Below are 16,011 nucleotides of genomic sequence, written 5' to 3' on the forward strand. Positions count from 1 at the left end.
AAATCTAGAATGGTGAAGAGAATCCAACTGAACAGGGTGTGTTACTGTAAACCTAGAATGGTGAAGAGAATCCAACTGAACAGGGTGTTACTGTAAACCTAGAATGGTGAAGAGAATCCAACTGAACAGGGTGTTACTGTAAACCTAGAATGGTGAAGAGAATCCAACTGAACAGGGTGTTACTGTAAACCTATGTTTTACATGTTGCTTTGGTTGAATGTTGCGGGAGGGTTGGTCTGTAATGTAACCATAGACACCTCTGTGCTGTAACTAGGGTGAATGTTTAACTTCAACCCCCGACCACCAGCGCAGAATGAGGGATCATGGGTTCAGTTCACTGCGTAGCCATTTGAACGTTTCCCCTAACTATTCTAGAACGTACTTTAAGGTATGTGTGGCTTGAAGCAGTGAGTGATGTATTTAAAGGGTGGTGCTGACAGCGTCACCAACACCCCCCGTTGATTTCTTACATCGCTGTACAAGCTAGTGGTGTTTTCACATATTTGTATGATCAGGTTCATGGGGCCTTCAATACTCCTTTCAATATATCCCTGTATGGTCTGGTTCCTGGGGCCTTCGATTCTCCTTTCAATATATCCCTGTATGATCTGGTTCCTGGGGCCTTCGATTCTCCTTTCAATATATCCCTGTATGGTCTGGTTCCTGGGGCCTTCGATTCTCCTTTCAATATATTCCTGTATGATCTGGTTCCTGGGGCCTTCAATACTCCTTTCAATATATCCCTGTATGGTCTGGTTCCTGGGGCCTTCGATTCTCCTTTCAATATATCCCTGTATGGTCTGGTTCCTGGGGCCTTCGATTCTCCTTTCAATATATCCCTGTATGGTCTGGTTCCTGGGGCCTTCGATTCTCCTTTCAATATATCCCTGTATGGTCTGGTTCCTGGGGCCTTCGATTCTCCTTTCAATATATCCCTGTATGATCTGGTTCCTGGGGCCTTCGATTCTCCTTTCAATATATCCCTGTATGATCTGGTTCCTGGGGCCTTCGATTCTCCTTTCAATATATCCCTGTATGATCTGGTTCCTGGGGCCTTCGATTCTCCTTTCAATATATCCCTGTATGATCTGGTTCCTGGGGCCTTCGGTTCTCCTTTCAATATGTCCCTGTATGATCCGGAAACGTCTCGGAGCAACAACGGCTCAGCAGCAAAGTGGTAGGCCACACAAGCTCACAGAACGGGAACCTCCGTTTGTTGGAGAGTGTAACTCGTAGAAATGGTCTGTCCTCGGTTGACAACACCCACTACCGAGTTTCCAAACTGCTTCTGGAAGCAACATCAGCACAATAACTCCTCTTCGGGAGCTTCATGAAATGGGATTCCACGGCAGAGCAGCCGCACGCAAGCCTAAGATCACCATGCGCGAAGCCGAGCGTCGGCTGGAGCAGTGTGAAGCTCGCCGCCATTGGACTCTGGAGCAGGGGAAACGCGTTCTCTGGAGTGATGTGAAGCTCGCCCCCATTGGACTCTGGAGCAGTGGAAATGCGTTCTCTGGAGTGATGAATCACGCTTCACCATTTGGCAGTCCGAAGGAAGAAACTAGGTTTGGATGCCAGGAGAACGCTACCTGCCCCAATGCATAGTGCCTTTGTAAAGTTTGGTGGAGGAGGAATAATGTTCTGGGGCTGTTTTTCTTGTAATTTCCTCAGGTTTCTAAAGCTCCCCATCCACTTCCAACTTTCTCTGTAACTTTTGACACGAATCAGCTACTTTGACCACTTATGAACATCTTAGACAAAAAGTTTATGTTCTCATCTTCATCTAGTGGTTAGAGCATTGGGCCAGTAACCAGCAGGTAGCCTAGTGGTTAGAGCATTGGGCCAGTAACCAGCAGGTAGCCTAGTGGTTAGAGCATTGGGCCAGTAACCAGCAGGTAGCCTAGTGGTTAGAGCATTGGGCCAGTAACCAGCAGGTAGCCTAGTGGTTAGAGAGTTGGACTAGTAACCAGCAGGTAGCCTAGTGGTTAGAGCATTGGGCCAGTAACCAGCAGGTAGCCTAGTGGTTAGAGCATTGGGCCAGTAACCAGCAGGTAGCCTAGTGGTTAGTGCGTTGGACTAGTAACCAGCAGGTAGCCTAGTGGTTAGAGTATTGGGCCAGTAACCAGCAGGTAGCCTAGTGGTTAGAGGCAGGTAGCCTAGTGGTTAGAGCTTTGGGCCAGTAACCAGCAGGTAGCCTAGTGGTTAGAGGCAGGTAGCCTAGTGGTTAGAGCATTGGGCCAGTAACCAGCAGGTAGCCTAGTGGTTAGAGCATTGGGCCAGTAACCAGCAGGTAGCCTAGTGGTTAGAGCGTTGGGTCAGTAACCAGCAGGTAGCCTACTGGTTAGAGCATTGGGCCAGTAACCAGCAGGTAGCCTAGTGGTTAGAGTATTGGGCCAGTAACCAGCAGGTAGCCTAGTGGTTAGAGCATTGGGCCAGTAACCAGCAGGTAGCCTAGTGGTTAGAGCATTGGGCCAGTAACCAGCAGGTAGCCTAGTGGTTAGAGCATTGGGCCAGTAACCAGCAGGTAGCCTAGTGGTTAGAGCATTGGGCCAGTAACCAGCAGGTAGCCTAGTGGTTAGAGCATTGGGCCAGTAACCAGCAGGTAGCCTAGTGGTTAGAGCATTGGGCCAGTAACCAGCAGGTAGCCTAGTGGTTAGTGCGTTGGACTAGTAACCAGCAGGTAGCCTAGTGGTTAGAGTATTGGGCCAGTAACCAGCAGGTAGCCTAGTGGTTAGAGCATTGGGCCAGTAACCAGCAGGTAGCCTAGTGGTTAGAGAGTTGGGCCAGTAACCAGCAGGTAGCCTAGTGGTTAGAGCATTGGGCCAGTAACCAGCAGGTAGCCTAGTGGCTAGAGCATTGGGCCAGTAACCAGCAGGTAGCCTAGTGGTTAGAGCATTGGGCCAGTAACCAGCAGGTAGCCTAGTGGTTAGTGCGTTGGACTAGTAACCAGCAGGTAGCCTAGTGGTTAGAGTATTGGGCCAGTAACCAGCAGGTAGCCTAGTGGTTAGAGCATTGGGCCAGTAACCAGCAGGTAGCCTAGTGGTTAGAGAGTTGGGCCAGTAACCAGCAGGTAGCCTAGTGGTTAGAGAGTTGGGCCAGTAACCAGCAGGTAGCCTAGTGGTTAGAGTATTGGGCCAGTAACCAGCAGGTAGCCTAGTGGTTAGAGCATTGGGCCAGTAACCAGCAGGTAGCCTAGTGGTTAGAGAGTTGGGCCAGTAACCAGCAGGTAGCCTAGTGGTTAGAGAGTTGGACCAGTAACCAGCAGGTAGCCTAGTGGTTAGAGGCAGGTAGCCTAGTGGTTAGAGCGTTGGACCAGTAACCAGCAGGTAGCCTAGTTTTATTTATTTATTTATTTTACCTTTATTTAACCAGGTAGGCAAGTTGAGAACAAGTTCTCATTTACAATTGCGACCTGGCCAAGATAAAGCAAAGCAGTTCGACAGATAAAACGACACAGAGTTACACATGGAGTAAAAACAAACATACAGTCAATAATGCAGTATAAACAAGTCTATATACAATGTGAGCAAATGAGGTGAGAAGGGAGGTAAAGGCAAAAAAGGCCATGATGGCAAAGTAAATACAATATAGCAAGTAAAATACTGGAATGGTAGTTTTGCAATGGAAGAATGTGCAAAGTAGAAATAAAAAATAATGGGGTGCAAAGGAGCAAAATAAATAAATAAATAAAAATTAAATACAGTTGGGAAAGAGGTAGTTGTTTGGGCTAAATTATAGGTGGGCTATGTACAGGTGCAGTAATCTGTGAGCTGCTCTGACAGTTGGTGCTTAAAGCTAGTGAGGGAGATAAGTGTTTCCAGTTTCAGAGATTTTTGTAGTTCGTTCCAGTCATTGGCAGCAGAGAACTGGAAGGAGAGGCGGCCAAAGAAAGAATTGGTTTTGGGGGTGACTAGAGAGATATACCTGCTGGAGCGTGTGCTACAGGTGGGAGATGCTATGGTGACCAGTGAGCTGAGATAAGGGGGGACTTTACCTAGCAGGGTCTTGTAGATGACATGGAGCCAGTGGGTTTGGCGACGAGTATGAAGCGAGGGCCAGCCAACGAGAGCGTACAGGTCGCAATGGTGGGTAGTATATGGGGCTTTGGTGATAAAACGGATTGCACTGTGATAGACTGCATCCAATTTGTTGAGTAGGGTATTGGAGGCTATTTTGTAAATGACATCGCCAAAGTCGAGGATTGGTAGGATGGTCAGTTTTACAAGGGTATGTTTGGCAGCATGAGTGAAGGATGCTTTGTTGCGAAATAGGAAGCCAATTCTAGATTTAACTTTGGATTGGAGATGTTTGATATGGGTCTGGAAGGAGAGTTTACAGTCTAACCAGACACCTAAGTATTTGTAGTTGTCCACGTATTCTAAGTCAGAGCCGTCCAGAGTAGTGATGTTGGACAGGCGGGTAGGTGCAGGTAGCGATCGGTTGAAGAGCATGCATTTAGTTTTACTTGTATTTAAGAGCAATTGGAGGCCACGGAAGGAGAGTTGTATGGCATTGAAGCTTGCCTGGAGGGTTGTTAACACAGTGTCCAAAGAAGGGCCGGAAGTATACAGAATGGTGTCATCTGCGTAGAGGTGGATCAGGGACTCACCAGCAGCAAGAGCGACCTCATTGATGTATACAGAGAAGAGAGTCGGTCCAAGAATTGAACCCTGTGGCACCCCCATAGAGACTGCCAGAGGTCCGGACAGCAGACCCTCCGATTTGACACACTGAACTCTATCAGAGAAGTAGTTGGTGAACCAGGCGAGGCAATCATTTGAGAAACCAAGGCTGTCGAGTCTGCCGATGAGGATATGGTGATTGACAGAGTCGAAAGCCTTGGCCAGATCAATGAATACGGCTGCACAGTAATGTTTCTTATCGATGGCGGTTAAGATATCGTTTAGGACCTTGAGCGTGGCTGAGGTGCACCCATGACCAGCTCTGAAACCGGATTGCATAGCAGAGAAGGTATGGTGAGATTCGAGATGGTCGGTAATCTGTTTGTTGACTTGGCTTTCGAAGACCTTAGAAAGGCACGGTAGGATAGATATAGGTCTGTAGCAGTTTGGGTCAAGAGTGTCCCCCCCTTTGAAGAGGGGGATGACCGCAGCTGCTTTCCAATCTTTGGGAATCTCAGACGACACGAAAGAGAGGTTGAACAGGCTAGTAATAGGGGTGGCAACAATTTCGGCAGATAATTTTAGAAAGAAAGGGTCCAGATTGTCTAGCCCGGCTGATTTGTAGGGGTCCAGATTTTGCAGCTCTTTCAGAACATCAGCTGAATGGATTTGGGAGAAGGAGAAATGGGGAAGGCTTGGGCGAGTTGCTGTTGGGGGTGCAGTGCTGTTGTCCGGGGTAGGAGTAGCCAGGTGGAAAGCATGGCCAGCCGTAGAAAAATGCTTATTGAAATTCTCAATTATGGTGGATTTATCAGTGGTGACAGTGTTTCCTATCTTCAGTGCAGTGGGCAGCTGGGAGGAGGTGTTCTTATTCTCCATGGACTTTACAGTGGTTAGAGGTTAGAGCTTTGGGCCAGTAACCAGCAGGTAGCCTAGTGGTTAGAGGCAGGTAGCCTAGTGGTTAGAGCATTGGGCCAGTAACCAGCAGGTAGCCTAGTGGTTAGAGCATTGGGCCAGTAACCAGCAGGTAGCCTAGTGGTTAGAGCGTTGGGTCAGTAACCAGCAGGTAGCCTACTGGTTAGAGCATTGGGCCAGTAACCAGCAGGTAGCCTAGTGGTTAGAGGCAGGTAGCCTAGTGGTTAGAGCGTTGGGCCAGAAACCAGCAGGTAGCCTAGTGGTTAGAGCATTGGGCCAGTAACCAGCAGGAAGCCTAGTGGTTAGAGGCAGGTAGCCTAGTGGTTAGAGCGTTGGACTAGTAACCAGCAGGTAGCCTAGTGGTTAGAGCGTTGGACTAGTAACCAGCAGGTAGCCTAGTGGTTAGAGCGTTGGACTAGTAACCAGAAGGTAGCCTAGTGGTTAGAGCGTTGGGTCAGTAACCAGCAGGTAGTCTAGTGGTTAGAGGGTTGGACCAGTAACCAGCAGGTAGCTAACACAGTCTGTCTTTAGTTCAACAGGCTAACACAGTCTGGTTTTGTCTTCAACAGGCTAACACAGTCTGGTGATGTCTTTAGTTCAGCAGGCTAACGCAGTCTGGTGATGTCTTTAGTTCAGCATGCTAACACAGTCTGGTGATGTCTTTAGTTCAGCAGGCTAACACAGTCTGGTGATGTCTTTAGTTCAGCAGGCTAACACAGTCTGGTGATGTCTTTAGTTCAGCAGGCTAACACAGTCTGGTGATGTATTTAGTTCAGCAGGCTAACACAGTCTGGTGATGTCTTCAGCAGGCTAACACAGTCTGGTGATGCCTTTAGTTCAGCAGGCTAACACAGTCTGGTGATGTCTTCAGCAGGCTAACACAGTCTGGTGATGCCTTTAGTTCACCAGGCTAACACAGTCTGGTGATGTCTTTAGTTCAGCAGGCTAACACAGTCTGGTGATGTCTTTAGTTCAGCAGGCTAACACAGTCTGGTGAGGTATTTAGTTCAGCAGGCTAACACAGTCTGGTGATGTCTTTAGTTCAGCAGGCTAACACAGTCTGGTGATGTCTTTAGTTCAGCAGGCTAACACAGTCTGGTGATGCCTTTAGTTCAGCAGGCTAACACAGTCTGGTGATGTCTTCAGCAGGCTAACACAGTCTGGTGATGTCTTTAGTTCAACAGGCTAACACAGTCTGGTGATGCCTTTAGTTCAGCAGGCTAACACAGTCTGGTGATGTCTTTAGTTCAGCAGGCTAACACATTCTGGTGATGCCTTTAGTTCAGCAGGCTAGCACAGTCTGGTGATGCCTTTAGTTCAGCAGGCTAACACAGTCTGGTGATGCCTTTAGTTCAGCAGGCTAACACAGTCTGGTGATGCCTTTAGTTCAGCAGGCTAAAACAGTCTGGTGATGCCTTTAGTTCAGCAGGCTAACACAGTCTGGTGATGCCTTTAGTTCAGCAGGCTAACACAGTCTGGTGATGCCTTTAGTTCAGCAGGCTAACACAGTCTGGTGATGCCTTTAGTTCAGCAGGCTAACACAGTCTGGTGATGTCTTTAGTTCAGCAGGCTAACACAGTCTGGTGATGCCTTTAGTTCAGCAGGCTAACACAGTCTGGTGATGCCTTTAGTTCAGCAGGCTAACACAGTCTGGTGATGTCTTCAGCAGGCTAACACAGTCTGGTGATGCCTTTAGTTCAGCAGGCTAACACAGTCTGGTGATGTCTTCAGCAGGCTAACACAGTCTGGTGATGTCTTTAGTTCAGCAGGCTAAAACAGTCTGGTGATGCCTTTAGTTCAGCAGGCTAACACAGTCTGGTGATGCCTTTAGTTCAGCAGGCTAACACAGTCTGGTGATGCCTTTAGTTCAGCAGGCTAACACAGTCTGGTGATGCCTTTAGTTCAGCAGGCTAACACAGTCTGGTGATGCCTTTAGTTCAGCAGGCTAAAACAGTCTGGTGATGCCTTTAGTTCAGCAGGCTAACACAGTCTGGTGATGTCTTTAGTTCAGCAGGCTAACACAGTCTGGTGATGCCTTTAGTTCAGCAGGCTAACACAGTCAGAAGGACGTGTTGTTCAAACCCGGTTAGCCGGACTCCGTCCATCTTTGTCTGACTACCCAGAGTTCCACTGCAGCGGTGTGTCTGCGGTCACCTTGCATTCCCATCAGCCTCTCTGGCTCATAAACACTGATTGTTAATACTCAGATATCAGCCGTGTGTGAGTGCAGAGTGCGGTGTGTTTGATATACTCATAGTGATTTACAGCTGATAGGAGTGTGTTAGTTGGCTGTCGACACCTGTAGTGTATCTGTGCCAACTATGATAAAGAATTCTTAAACTAACGGCTCAGCAGAAACACACACACACACACACACACACACACACACACACACACACACACACACACACACACACACACACACACACACACACACACACACACACACACACAACCATCTCTAACACACACACACAGACACACACCCATCTCACACACGCACACACACACACACACACACACACACAACCATCTCTAACACACACACACAGACACACACCCATCTCACACACACACACACAGACAAACACCTATCTCTCACACACACACACACACCACACCCATCTTTCACACACACACAGAGACACACACAGACACACACCCATCTCACACACACACACACAAGCGGAGAGGGGCCGTTATCAGCGGAATCAAAGTACACGTTTCTTATCAGCCCTACCTTACGTTCCCCTCAGCAGCACGCACACACACACACTACACACAGACACACACAGTCCCCAGACCCAGACCTCCTCTGTGTGAGAGTCAGTCCCCAGACCTCTTTGTGAGAGTCAGTTCCACTGTGAATCACTATGATGAGGACACTACTGCTGCTGTGTGTGATTTTCTGCTGTCTGAGTGTCTCTGTGGCCGGTGACAGCTCTACCTCTCTCCCGGAGGAGAACGGGGTTCTGCTGTTGAAGAAGGACAACTTTAACCGAGCTCTCAAACAAAACAAACAGCTGCTGGTGCACTTTTGTAAGTAACCCTAACCCTCTAACCTTCTAACCTTTAACCCTGAGTACTGTAGCTAATACTAACCCTGAGTACTGTAGTTAATACTAACCCTGAGTACTGTAGCTAATACTAACCCTGAGTACTGTAGCTAATACTAACCCTCTAACCTTTAACCCTGAGTACTGTAGCTAATACTAACCCTGAGTACTGTAGTTAATACTAACCCTGAGTACTGTAGCTAATACTAACCCTGAGTACTGTAGCTAATACTAACCCCCTAACCTTTAACCCTGAGTACTGTAGCTAATACTAATCCTGAGTACTATAGCTAATACTAACCCTCTAACCTTTAACCCTGAGTACTATAGCTAATACTAACCCTGAGTACTGTAGCTAATACTAACCCTCTAACCTTTAACCTTGAGTACTGTAGCTAATACTAACCCTGAGTACTGTAGCTAATACTAACCCTGAGTACTGTAGCTAATACTAACCCTGAGTACTATAGCTAATACTAACCCCCTAACCTTTAACCCTGAGTACTATAGCTAATACTAACCCTCTAACCTTTAACCCTGAGTACTGTAGCTAGTACTAACCCTGAGTACTATAGCTAATGATAACCCCCTAACCTTTAACCCTGAGTACTATAGCTAGTACTAACCCTCTAACTTTAACCCTGAGTACTATAGCTAGTACTAACCCTCTAACCTTTAACCCTGAGTACTATAGCTAATACTAACCCTCTAACCTTTAACCCTGAGTACTGTAGATAGTACTAACCCTGAGTACTATAGCTAATAATAACCCCCTAAACTTGAACCCTGAGTACTACAGCTAATACTAACCCGGAGTACTGTAGCTAATACTAACCCGGAGTACTGTAGCTAATACTAACCCTGAGTACTGTAGCTAATACTAACCCTGAGTACTGTAGCTAGTACTAACCCTGAGTACTGTAGCTAGTACTAACCCCGAGTACTGTAGCTAATACTAACCCTGAGTACTGTAGCTAGTACTAACCCTGAGTACTGTAGCTAGTACTAACCCCGAGAACTGTAGCTAGTACTAACCCTGAGTACTGTAGCTAGTACTAACCCCGAGTACTGTAGCTAGTACTAACCCCGAGTACTGTAGCTAATACTAACCCTGAGTACTGTAGCTAGTACTAACCCTGAGTACTGTAGCTAGTACTAACCCCGAGTACTGTAGCTAATACTAACCCTGAGTACTGTAGCTAGTACTAACCCTGAGTACTGTAGCTAGTACTAACCCCGAGAACTGTAGCTAGTACTAACCCTGAGTACTGTAGCTAGTACTAACCCCGAGTACTGTAGCTAGTACTAACCCCGAGTACTGTAGCTAGTACTAACCCTGAGTACTGTAGCTAATACTAACCCGGAGTACTGTAGCTAATACTAACCCTGAGTACTGTAGCTAATACTAACCCTGAGTACTGTAGCTAATACTAACCCTGAGTACTGTAGCTAATACTAACCCTGAGTACTGTAGCTAATACTAACCAGCCTGGTACTGGAACCAATCTGCAGAGGGCTGGTGTTAACCCTAAACCCCCTACACATCCAGCCTGGTACTGGAACCAATCTGCAGAGGGCTGGTGTTAACCCTAAACCCCCTACACATCCAGCCTGGTACTGGAACCAATCTGCAGAGGGCTGGTGTTAACCCTAAACCCCCTACACATCCAGCCTGGTACTGGAACCAACCTGCAGAGGGCTGGTTTTAGTGCAGGCTGTTGTTCCAAACAAATTGATTCTACCAATCATCTGATTCTACTGACTGCCATGAATAGGCTATTAATATGGGGTCATAGTGGTGGTATTTACACTACATGACCAAAAGTATGTGGACACCTGCTCATCAAACATCTCCAACATCATGGCATTAATATGGAGATGGCCCCCTTTTGTTGCTATAACAACCTCCACTCTTCTGGAAAGGCATTAATATGGAGATGGCCCCCTTTTGTTGCTATAACAGCCTCCACTCTTCTGGGAAGGCATTAATATGGAGATGGCCCCCTTTTGTTGCTATAACAGCCTCCACTCTTCTGGGAAGGCTTTCCACTAGATGTAGGAACATTGCTGCTATAACAGCCTCCACTCTTCTGGAAAGGCATTAATATGGAGATGGCCCCCTTTTGTTGCTATAACAACCTCCACTCTTCTGGGAAGGCATTAATATGGAGATGGCCCCCTTTTGTTGCTATAACAGCCTCCACTCTTCTGGAAAGGCATTAATATGGAGATGGCCCCCTTTTGTTGCTATAACAGCCTCCACTCTTCTGGAAAGGCATTAATATGGAGATGGCCCCCTTTTGTTGCTATAACAGCCTCCACTCTTCTGGGAAGGCTTTCCACTAGATGTAGGAACATTGCTGCTATAACAGCCTCCACTCTTCTGGGAAGGCTTTCCACTAGATGTAGGAACATTGCTGCTATAACAGCCTCCACTCTTCTGGGAAGGCTTTCCACTAGATGTTGGAACATTGCTGCTATAACAGCCTCCACTCTTCTGGGAAGGCTTTCCACTAGATGTTGGAACATTGCTGCTATAACAGCCTCCACTCTTCTGGGAAGGCTTTCCACTAGATGTAGGAACATTGCTGCTATAACAGCCTCCACTCTTATGGAAAGGCATTAATATGGAGATGGCCCCCTTTTGTTGCTATAACAACCTCCACTCTTCTGGAAAGGCATTAATATGGAGATGGCCCCCTTTTGTTGCTATAACAACCTCCACTCTTCTGGAAAGGCATTAATATGGAGATGGCCCCCTTTTGTTGCTATAACAACCTCCACTCTTCTGGAAAGGCATTAATATGGAGATGGCCCCCTTTTGTTGCTATAACAACCTCCACTCTTCTGGAAAGGCATTAATATGGAGATGGCCCCCTTTTGTTGCTATAACAACCTCCACTCTTCTGGAAAGGCATTAATATGGAGATGGCCCCCTTTTGTTGCTATAACAACCTCCACTCTTCTGGGAAGGCATTAATATGGAGATGGCCCCCTTTTGTTGCTATAACAGCCTCCACTCTTCTGGGAAGGCTTTCCACTAGATGTAGGAACATTGCTGCTATAACAGCCTCCACTCTTCTGGAAAGGCATTAATATGGAGATGGCCCCCTTTTGTTGCTATAACAACCTCCACTCTTCTGGAAAGGCATTAATATGGAGATGGCCCCCTTTTGTTGCTATAACAACCTCCACTCTTCTGGAAAGGCATTAATATGGAGATGGCCCCCTTTTGTTGCTATAACAACCTCCACTCTTCTGGGAAGGCATTAATATGGAGATGGCCCCCTTTTGTTGCTATAACAGCCTCCACTCTTCTGGAAAGGCATTAATATGGAGATGGCCCCCTTTTGTTGCTATAACAGCCTCCACTCTTCTGGGAAGGCTTTCCACTAGATGTAGGAACATTGCTGCTATAACAGCCTCCTCTCTTATGGGAAGGCTTTCCACTAGAAGTAGGAACATTGCTGCTATAACAGCCTCCACTCTTCTGGGAAGGCTTTCCACTAGAAGTAGGAACATTGCTGCTATAACAGCCTCCACTCTTCTGGGAAGACTTTCCACTAGATGTTGGAACATTGCTGAGGGGACTTGTTTCCATTCAGCCACAAGAGCATTAGTGAGGTCGGGCACTGATGTTGGGCGATTAGACCTGGTTCGCAGTTGGCGATTCAATTCATCCCAAAAGTGTTCGATGGGGTTGAGGTCAGGGCTCTGTGCAGGCCAGTCAAGTTCTTCCACACTGATCCCATTTCTGTATGGACCTCACTTTGTGCACGGAGGCATTGTCATGCTGAAACAGGAAAGAGCCTTCCCCAAACTATAATATTTCCCTTCACTGGAACGAAGGGGCCCGAACCAGCTCCAGTCCATTATTCCTCCTCCACCAAACTTTACAGTTAGCACTCTGTATCCAGGCAGATAGCATTCTCCTGGCATCCCCCAAACGAAGATGTGTCCGTCGGACTGCCAGATGGTGAAGTGTGATTCATCACTCCATAGAACGCTCCAGAGTCCAAATGCGACGAGCTTTACACCACTCCAGTCGATGCTTAGCATTGTGCATGGTGATCTCAGGCTTGTGTGTGGCTGCTCGGTCATGGAAACTCATTTCATGAAGCTCCCGACGAACAGTTCTGTGTTGACGTTGCTTCCAAAGGCAGTTTGGAGTGATGGAACCATGATGGAACTGTGGTAGTGAGTGATGTAACTGTGGTAGTGAGGGATGTAACCGTGGTAGTGAGTGATGTAACCGTGGTAGTGAGTGATGTAACTGTGGTAGTGAGTGAAGTAACCGTGGTAGTGAGTGATGTAACCGTGGTAGTGAGTGATGTAACCGTGGTAGTGAGTGATGTAACCGTGGTAGTGAGTGATGTAACCGTGGTAGTGAGTGATGTAACCGTGGTAGTGAGGGATGTAACCGTGTAACCATGATGTAACCGTGGTAGTGAGTGATGTAACCGTGGTAATGAGTGATGTGATGTAACCATGATGTAACCATGGTAGTGAGGGATGTAACCGTGGTAATGAGTGATGTGATGTAACCGTGGTAGTGAGTGATGTAACCGTGGTAATGAGTGCTGTGATGTAACCATGATGTAACCGTGGTAGTGAGTGATGTAACCGTGGTAGTGAGTGATGTAACCGTGGTAGTGAGGGATGTAACCGTGGTAATGAGTGATGTAACCGTGGTAATGAGTGATGTGATGTAACCATGATGTAACCGTGGTAGCGAGTGATGTAACCGTGGTAGTGAGTGATGTAACCGTGGTAGTGAGTGATGTAACCGTGGTAGTGAGTGATGTAACCGTGGTAGTGAGTGATGTAACCGTGGAAAGATGATTTTTTTACCCTCTACACTCTTCAGCACTGGGTGGTTCTGTTCTGTGAGCTTGTGTGGCCTACCACTTCAAGGCTGAGCTGGTGTTGCTCCCAAATGCTTCCACTTCACAAGAATAGCACTAACAGTTGACCGGGGGGCAGCTCTAGCAGGGCAGAATAGCACTAACAGTTGACCGGGGGGCAGCTCTAGCAGGGCAGAATAGCACTACCAGTTGACCGGGGGGCAGCTCTAGCAGGGCAGAATAGCACTAACAGTTGACCGGGGGGCAGCTCTAGCAGGGCAGAATAGCACTAACAGTTGACCGGGGGGCAGCTCTAGCAGGGCAGAATAGCACTAACAGTTGACCGGGGGGCAGCTCTAGCAGGGCAGAATAGCACTACCAGTTGACCGGGGGGCAGCTCTAGCAGGGCAGAATAGCACTAACAGTTGACCGGGGGGCAGCTCTAGCAGGGCAGAATAGCACTACCAGTTGACCGGGGGGCAGCTCTAGCAGGGCAGAATAGCACTAACAGTTGACCGGGGGGCAGTTCTAGCAGGGCAGAATAGCACTAACAGTTGACCGGGGGGCAGCTCTAGCAGGGCAGAAATGTGACGGACTGACTTGTTGGAAAGGTGGCATCATATGACATTGCCACGTTGAAAGTCACTGAGCTCCATTCTACTGCCAATGTTTGTCTATGGAGATTACGTGGCTGTGTGCGGAAATAGACTAATCCACTCATTTGAAGGGGTGTCCAGATACTTTTGTATATATATTGTATCTGGGGACTTAGTGGTTGTAGTTATATGGGGTTATAGTGGTAGTTATATATATTTTATTTTTTTATTTCACCTTTATTTAACCAGGTAGGCTAGTTGAGAACACCCTTATTTAACCAGGTAGGCTAGTTGAGAACACCTTTATTTAACCAGGTAGGCTAGTTGAGAACACCTTTATTTAACCAGGTAGGCTAGTTGAGAACACCTTTATTTAACCAGGTAGGCTAGTTGAGAACACCTTTATTTAAACAGGTAGGCTAGTTGAGAACACCTTTATTTAACCAGGTAGGCTAGTTGAGAACACCTTTATTTAACCAGGTAGGCTAGTTGAGAACACCTTTATTTAACCAGGTAGGCTAGTTGAGAACACCTTTATTTAACCAGGTAGGCTAGTTGAGAACACCTTTATTTAACCAGGTAGGCTAGTTGAGAACACCTTTATTTAACCAGGTAGGCTAGTTGAGAACACCTTTATTTAACCAGGTAGGCTAGTTGAGAACACCTTTATTTAAACAGGTAGGCTAGTTGAGAACACCTTTATTTAAACAGGTAGGCTAGTTGAGAACACCTTTATTTAACCAGGTAGGCTAGTTGAGAACACCTTTATTTAACCAGGTAGGCTAGTTGAGAACACCTTTATTTAACCAGGTAGGCTAGTTGAGAACACCTTTATTTAACCAGGTAGGCTAGTTGAGAACACCTTTATTTAACCAGGTAGGCTAGTTGAGAACACCTTTATTTAACCAGGTAGGCTAGTTGAGAACACCTTTATTTAACCAGGTAGGCTAGTTGAGAACACCTTTATTTAACCAGGTAGGCTAGTTGAGAACACCTTTATTTAACCAGGTAGGCTAGTTGAGAACACCTTTATTTAACCAGGTAGGCTAGTTGAGAACACCTTTATTTAACCAGGTAGGCTAGTTGAGAACAAGTTCTCATTTACAACTGCGACCTGGCCAAGATAAAGCAAAGCAGTTCGACACAAACAACAACACAGAGTTACACATGGAATAAACAAAACATACAGTCAATAATACAGTAGAACAAAATAAAACAAAAAGTATATATACAGTGAGTGCAAATGAGGTAAGTTAAGGAAATAAATAGGCCATGGTGGTGAAGTAATTACAATATAGCAGGTGGACTGTTTACAGATGGGCTGTTTACAGATGGGCTGTTTACAGATGGGCTGTTTACAGATGGGCTGTTTACAGATGGGCTGTTTACAGATGGGCTGTTTACAGATGGGCTGTTTACAGATGGGTTGTTTACAGATGGGACTGTTTACAGATGGGCTGTTTACAGATGGGCTGTTTACAGATGGGCTGTTTACAGATGGGCTGTTTACAGATGGGCTGTTTACAGATGGGCTGTTTACAGATGGGATGTTTACAGGTGGGCTGTTTACAGATGGGCTGTTTACAGATGGGCTGTTTACAGATGGGCTGTTTACAGATGGGCTGTTTACAGATGGGCTGTTTACAGATGGGCTGTTTACAGATGGGCTGTTTACAGATGGGCTGTTTACAGATGGGCTGTTTACAGATGGGCTATGTACAGATGGGCTGTTTACAGATGGGCTGTTTACAGATGGGCTATGTACAGGTGCAGTGATCTGTAAGCTGCTCTGACAGCTGGTGCTTAAAGCTAGTGAGGGAGATGTGAGTCTCCAGCTTCAGAGATTTTTACAATTCGTTCCAGTTATGGGCAGCAGAGAACTGGAAGGAAAGACGACCAAAGGAGGAATTGGCTTTGGGGGTGACCAGTGAGATATACCTGCTGGAGCGCGTGCTACGGGTGGGTGCTGCTATGGTGA

General features: G+C 46.8%; 1 protein-coding gene across 4 annotated transcripts in view; it reads left to right on the forward strand.

Annotated features, from left to right (window-relative positions):
• The first annotated feature begins 8,310 nt into the window (after window positions 1–8,310).
• The window catches only part of zgc:136472 (protein disulfide-isomerase), a 47,110-nt gene continuing 39,409 nt past the window's right edge, over window positions 8,311–16,011 (forward strand). For 3 of the 4 annotated variants that reach the window (XM_031811232.1, XM_031811233.1, XM_031811234.1), the window contains exon 1: window positions 8,311–8,576. In XM_031811232.1, the coding sequence (XP_031667092.1) occupies window positions 8,411–8,576 (166 nt within the window). In that variant the 5' untranslated portion in view covers window positions 8,311–8,410. The remainder of the gene's footprint in view (window positions 8,577–16,011) is intronic. The other variant, XM_031811235.1, reaches the window with a different exon arrangement.

This window comes from Oncorhynchus kisutch, unplaced genomic scaffold, assembly GCF_002021735.2.
Source record: "Oncorhynchus kisutch isolate 150728-3 unplaced genomic scaffold, Okis_V2 Okis01b-Okis20b_hom, whole genome shotgun sequence".
NCBI classification, from domain to species: domain Eukaryota; kingdom Metazoa; phylum Chordata; class Actinopteri; order Salmoniformes; family Salmonidae; genus Oncorhynchus; species Oncorhynchus kisutch.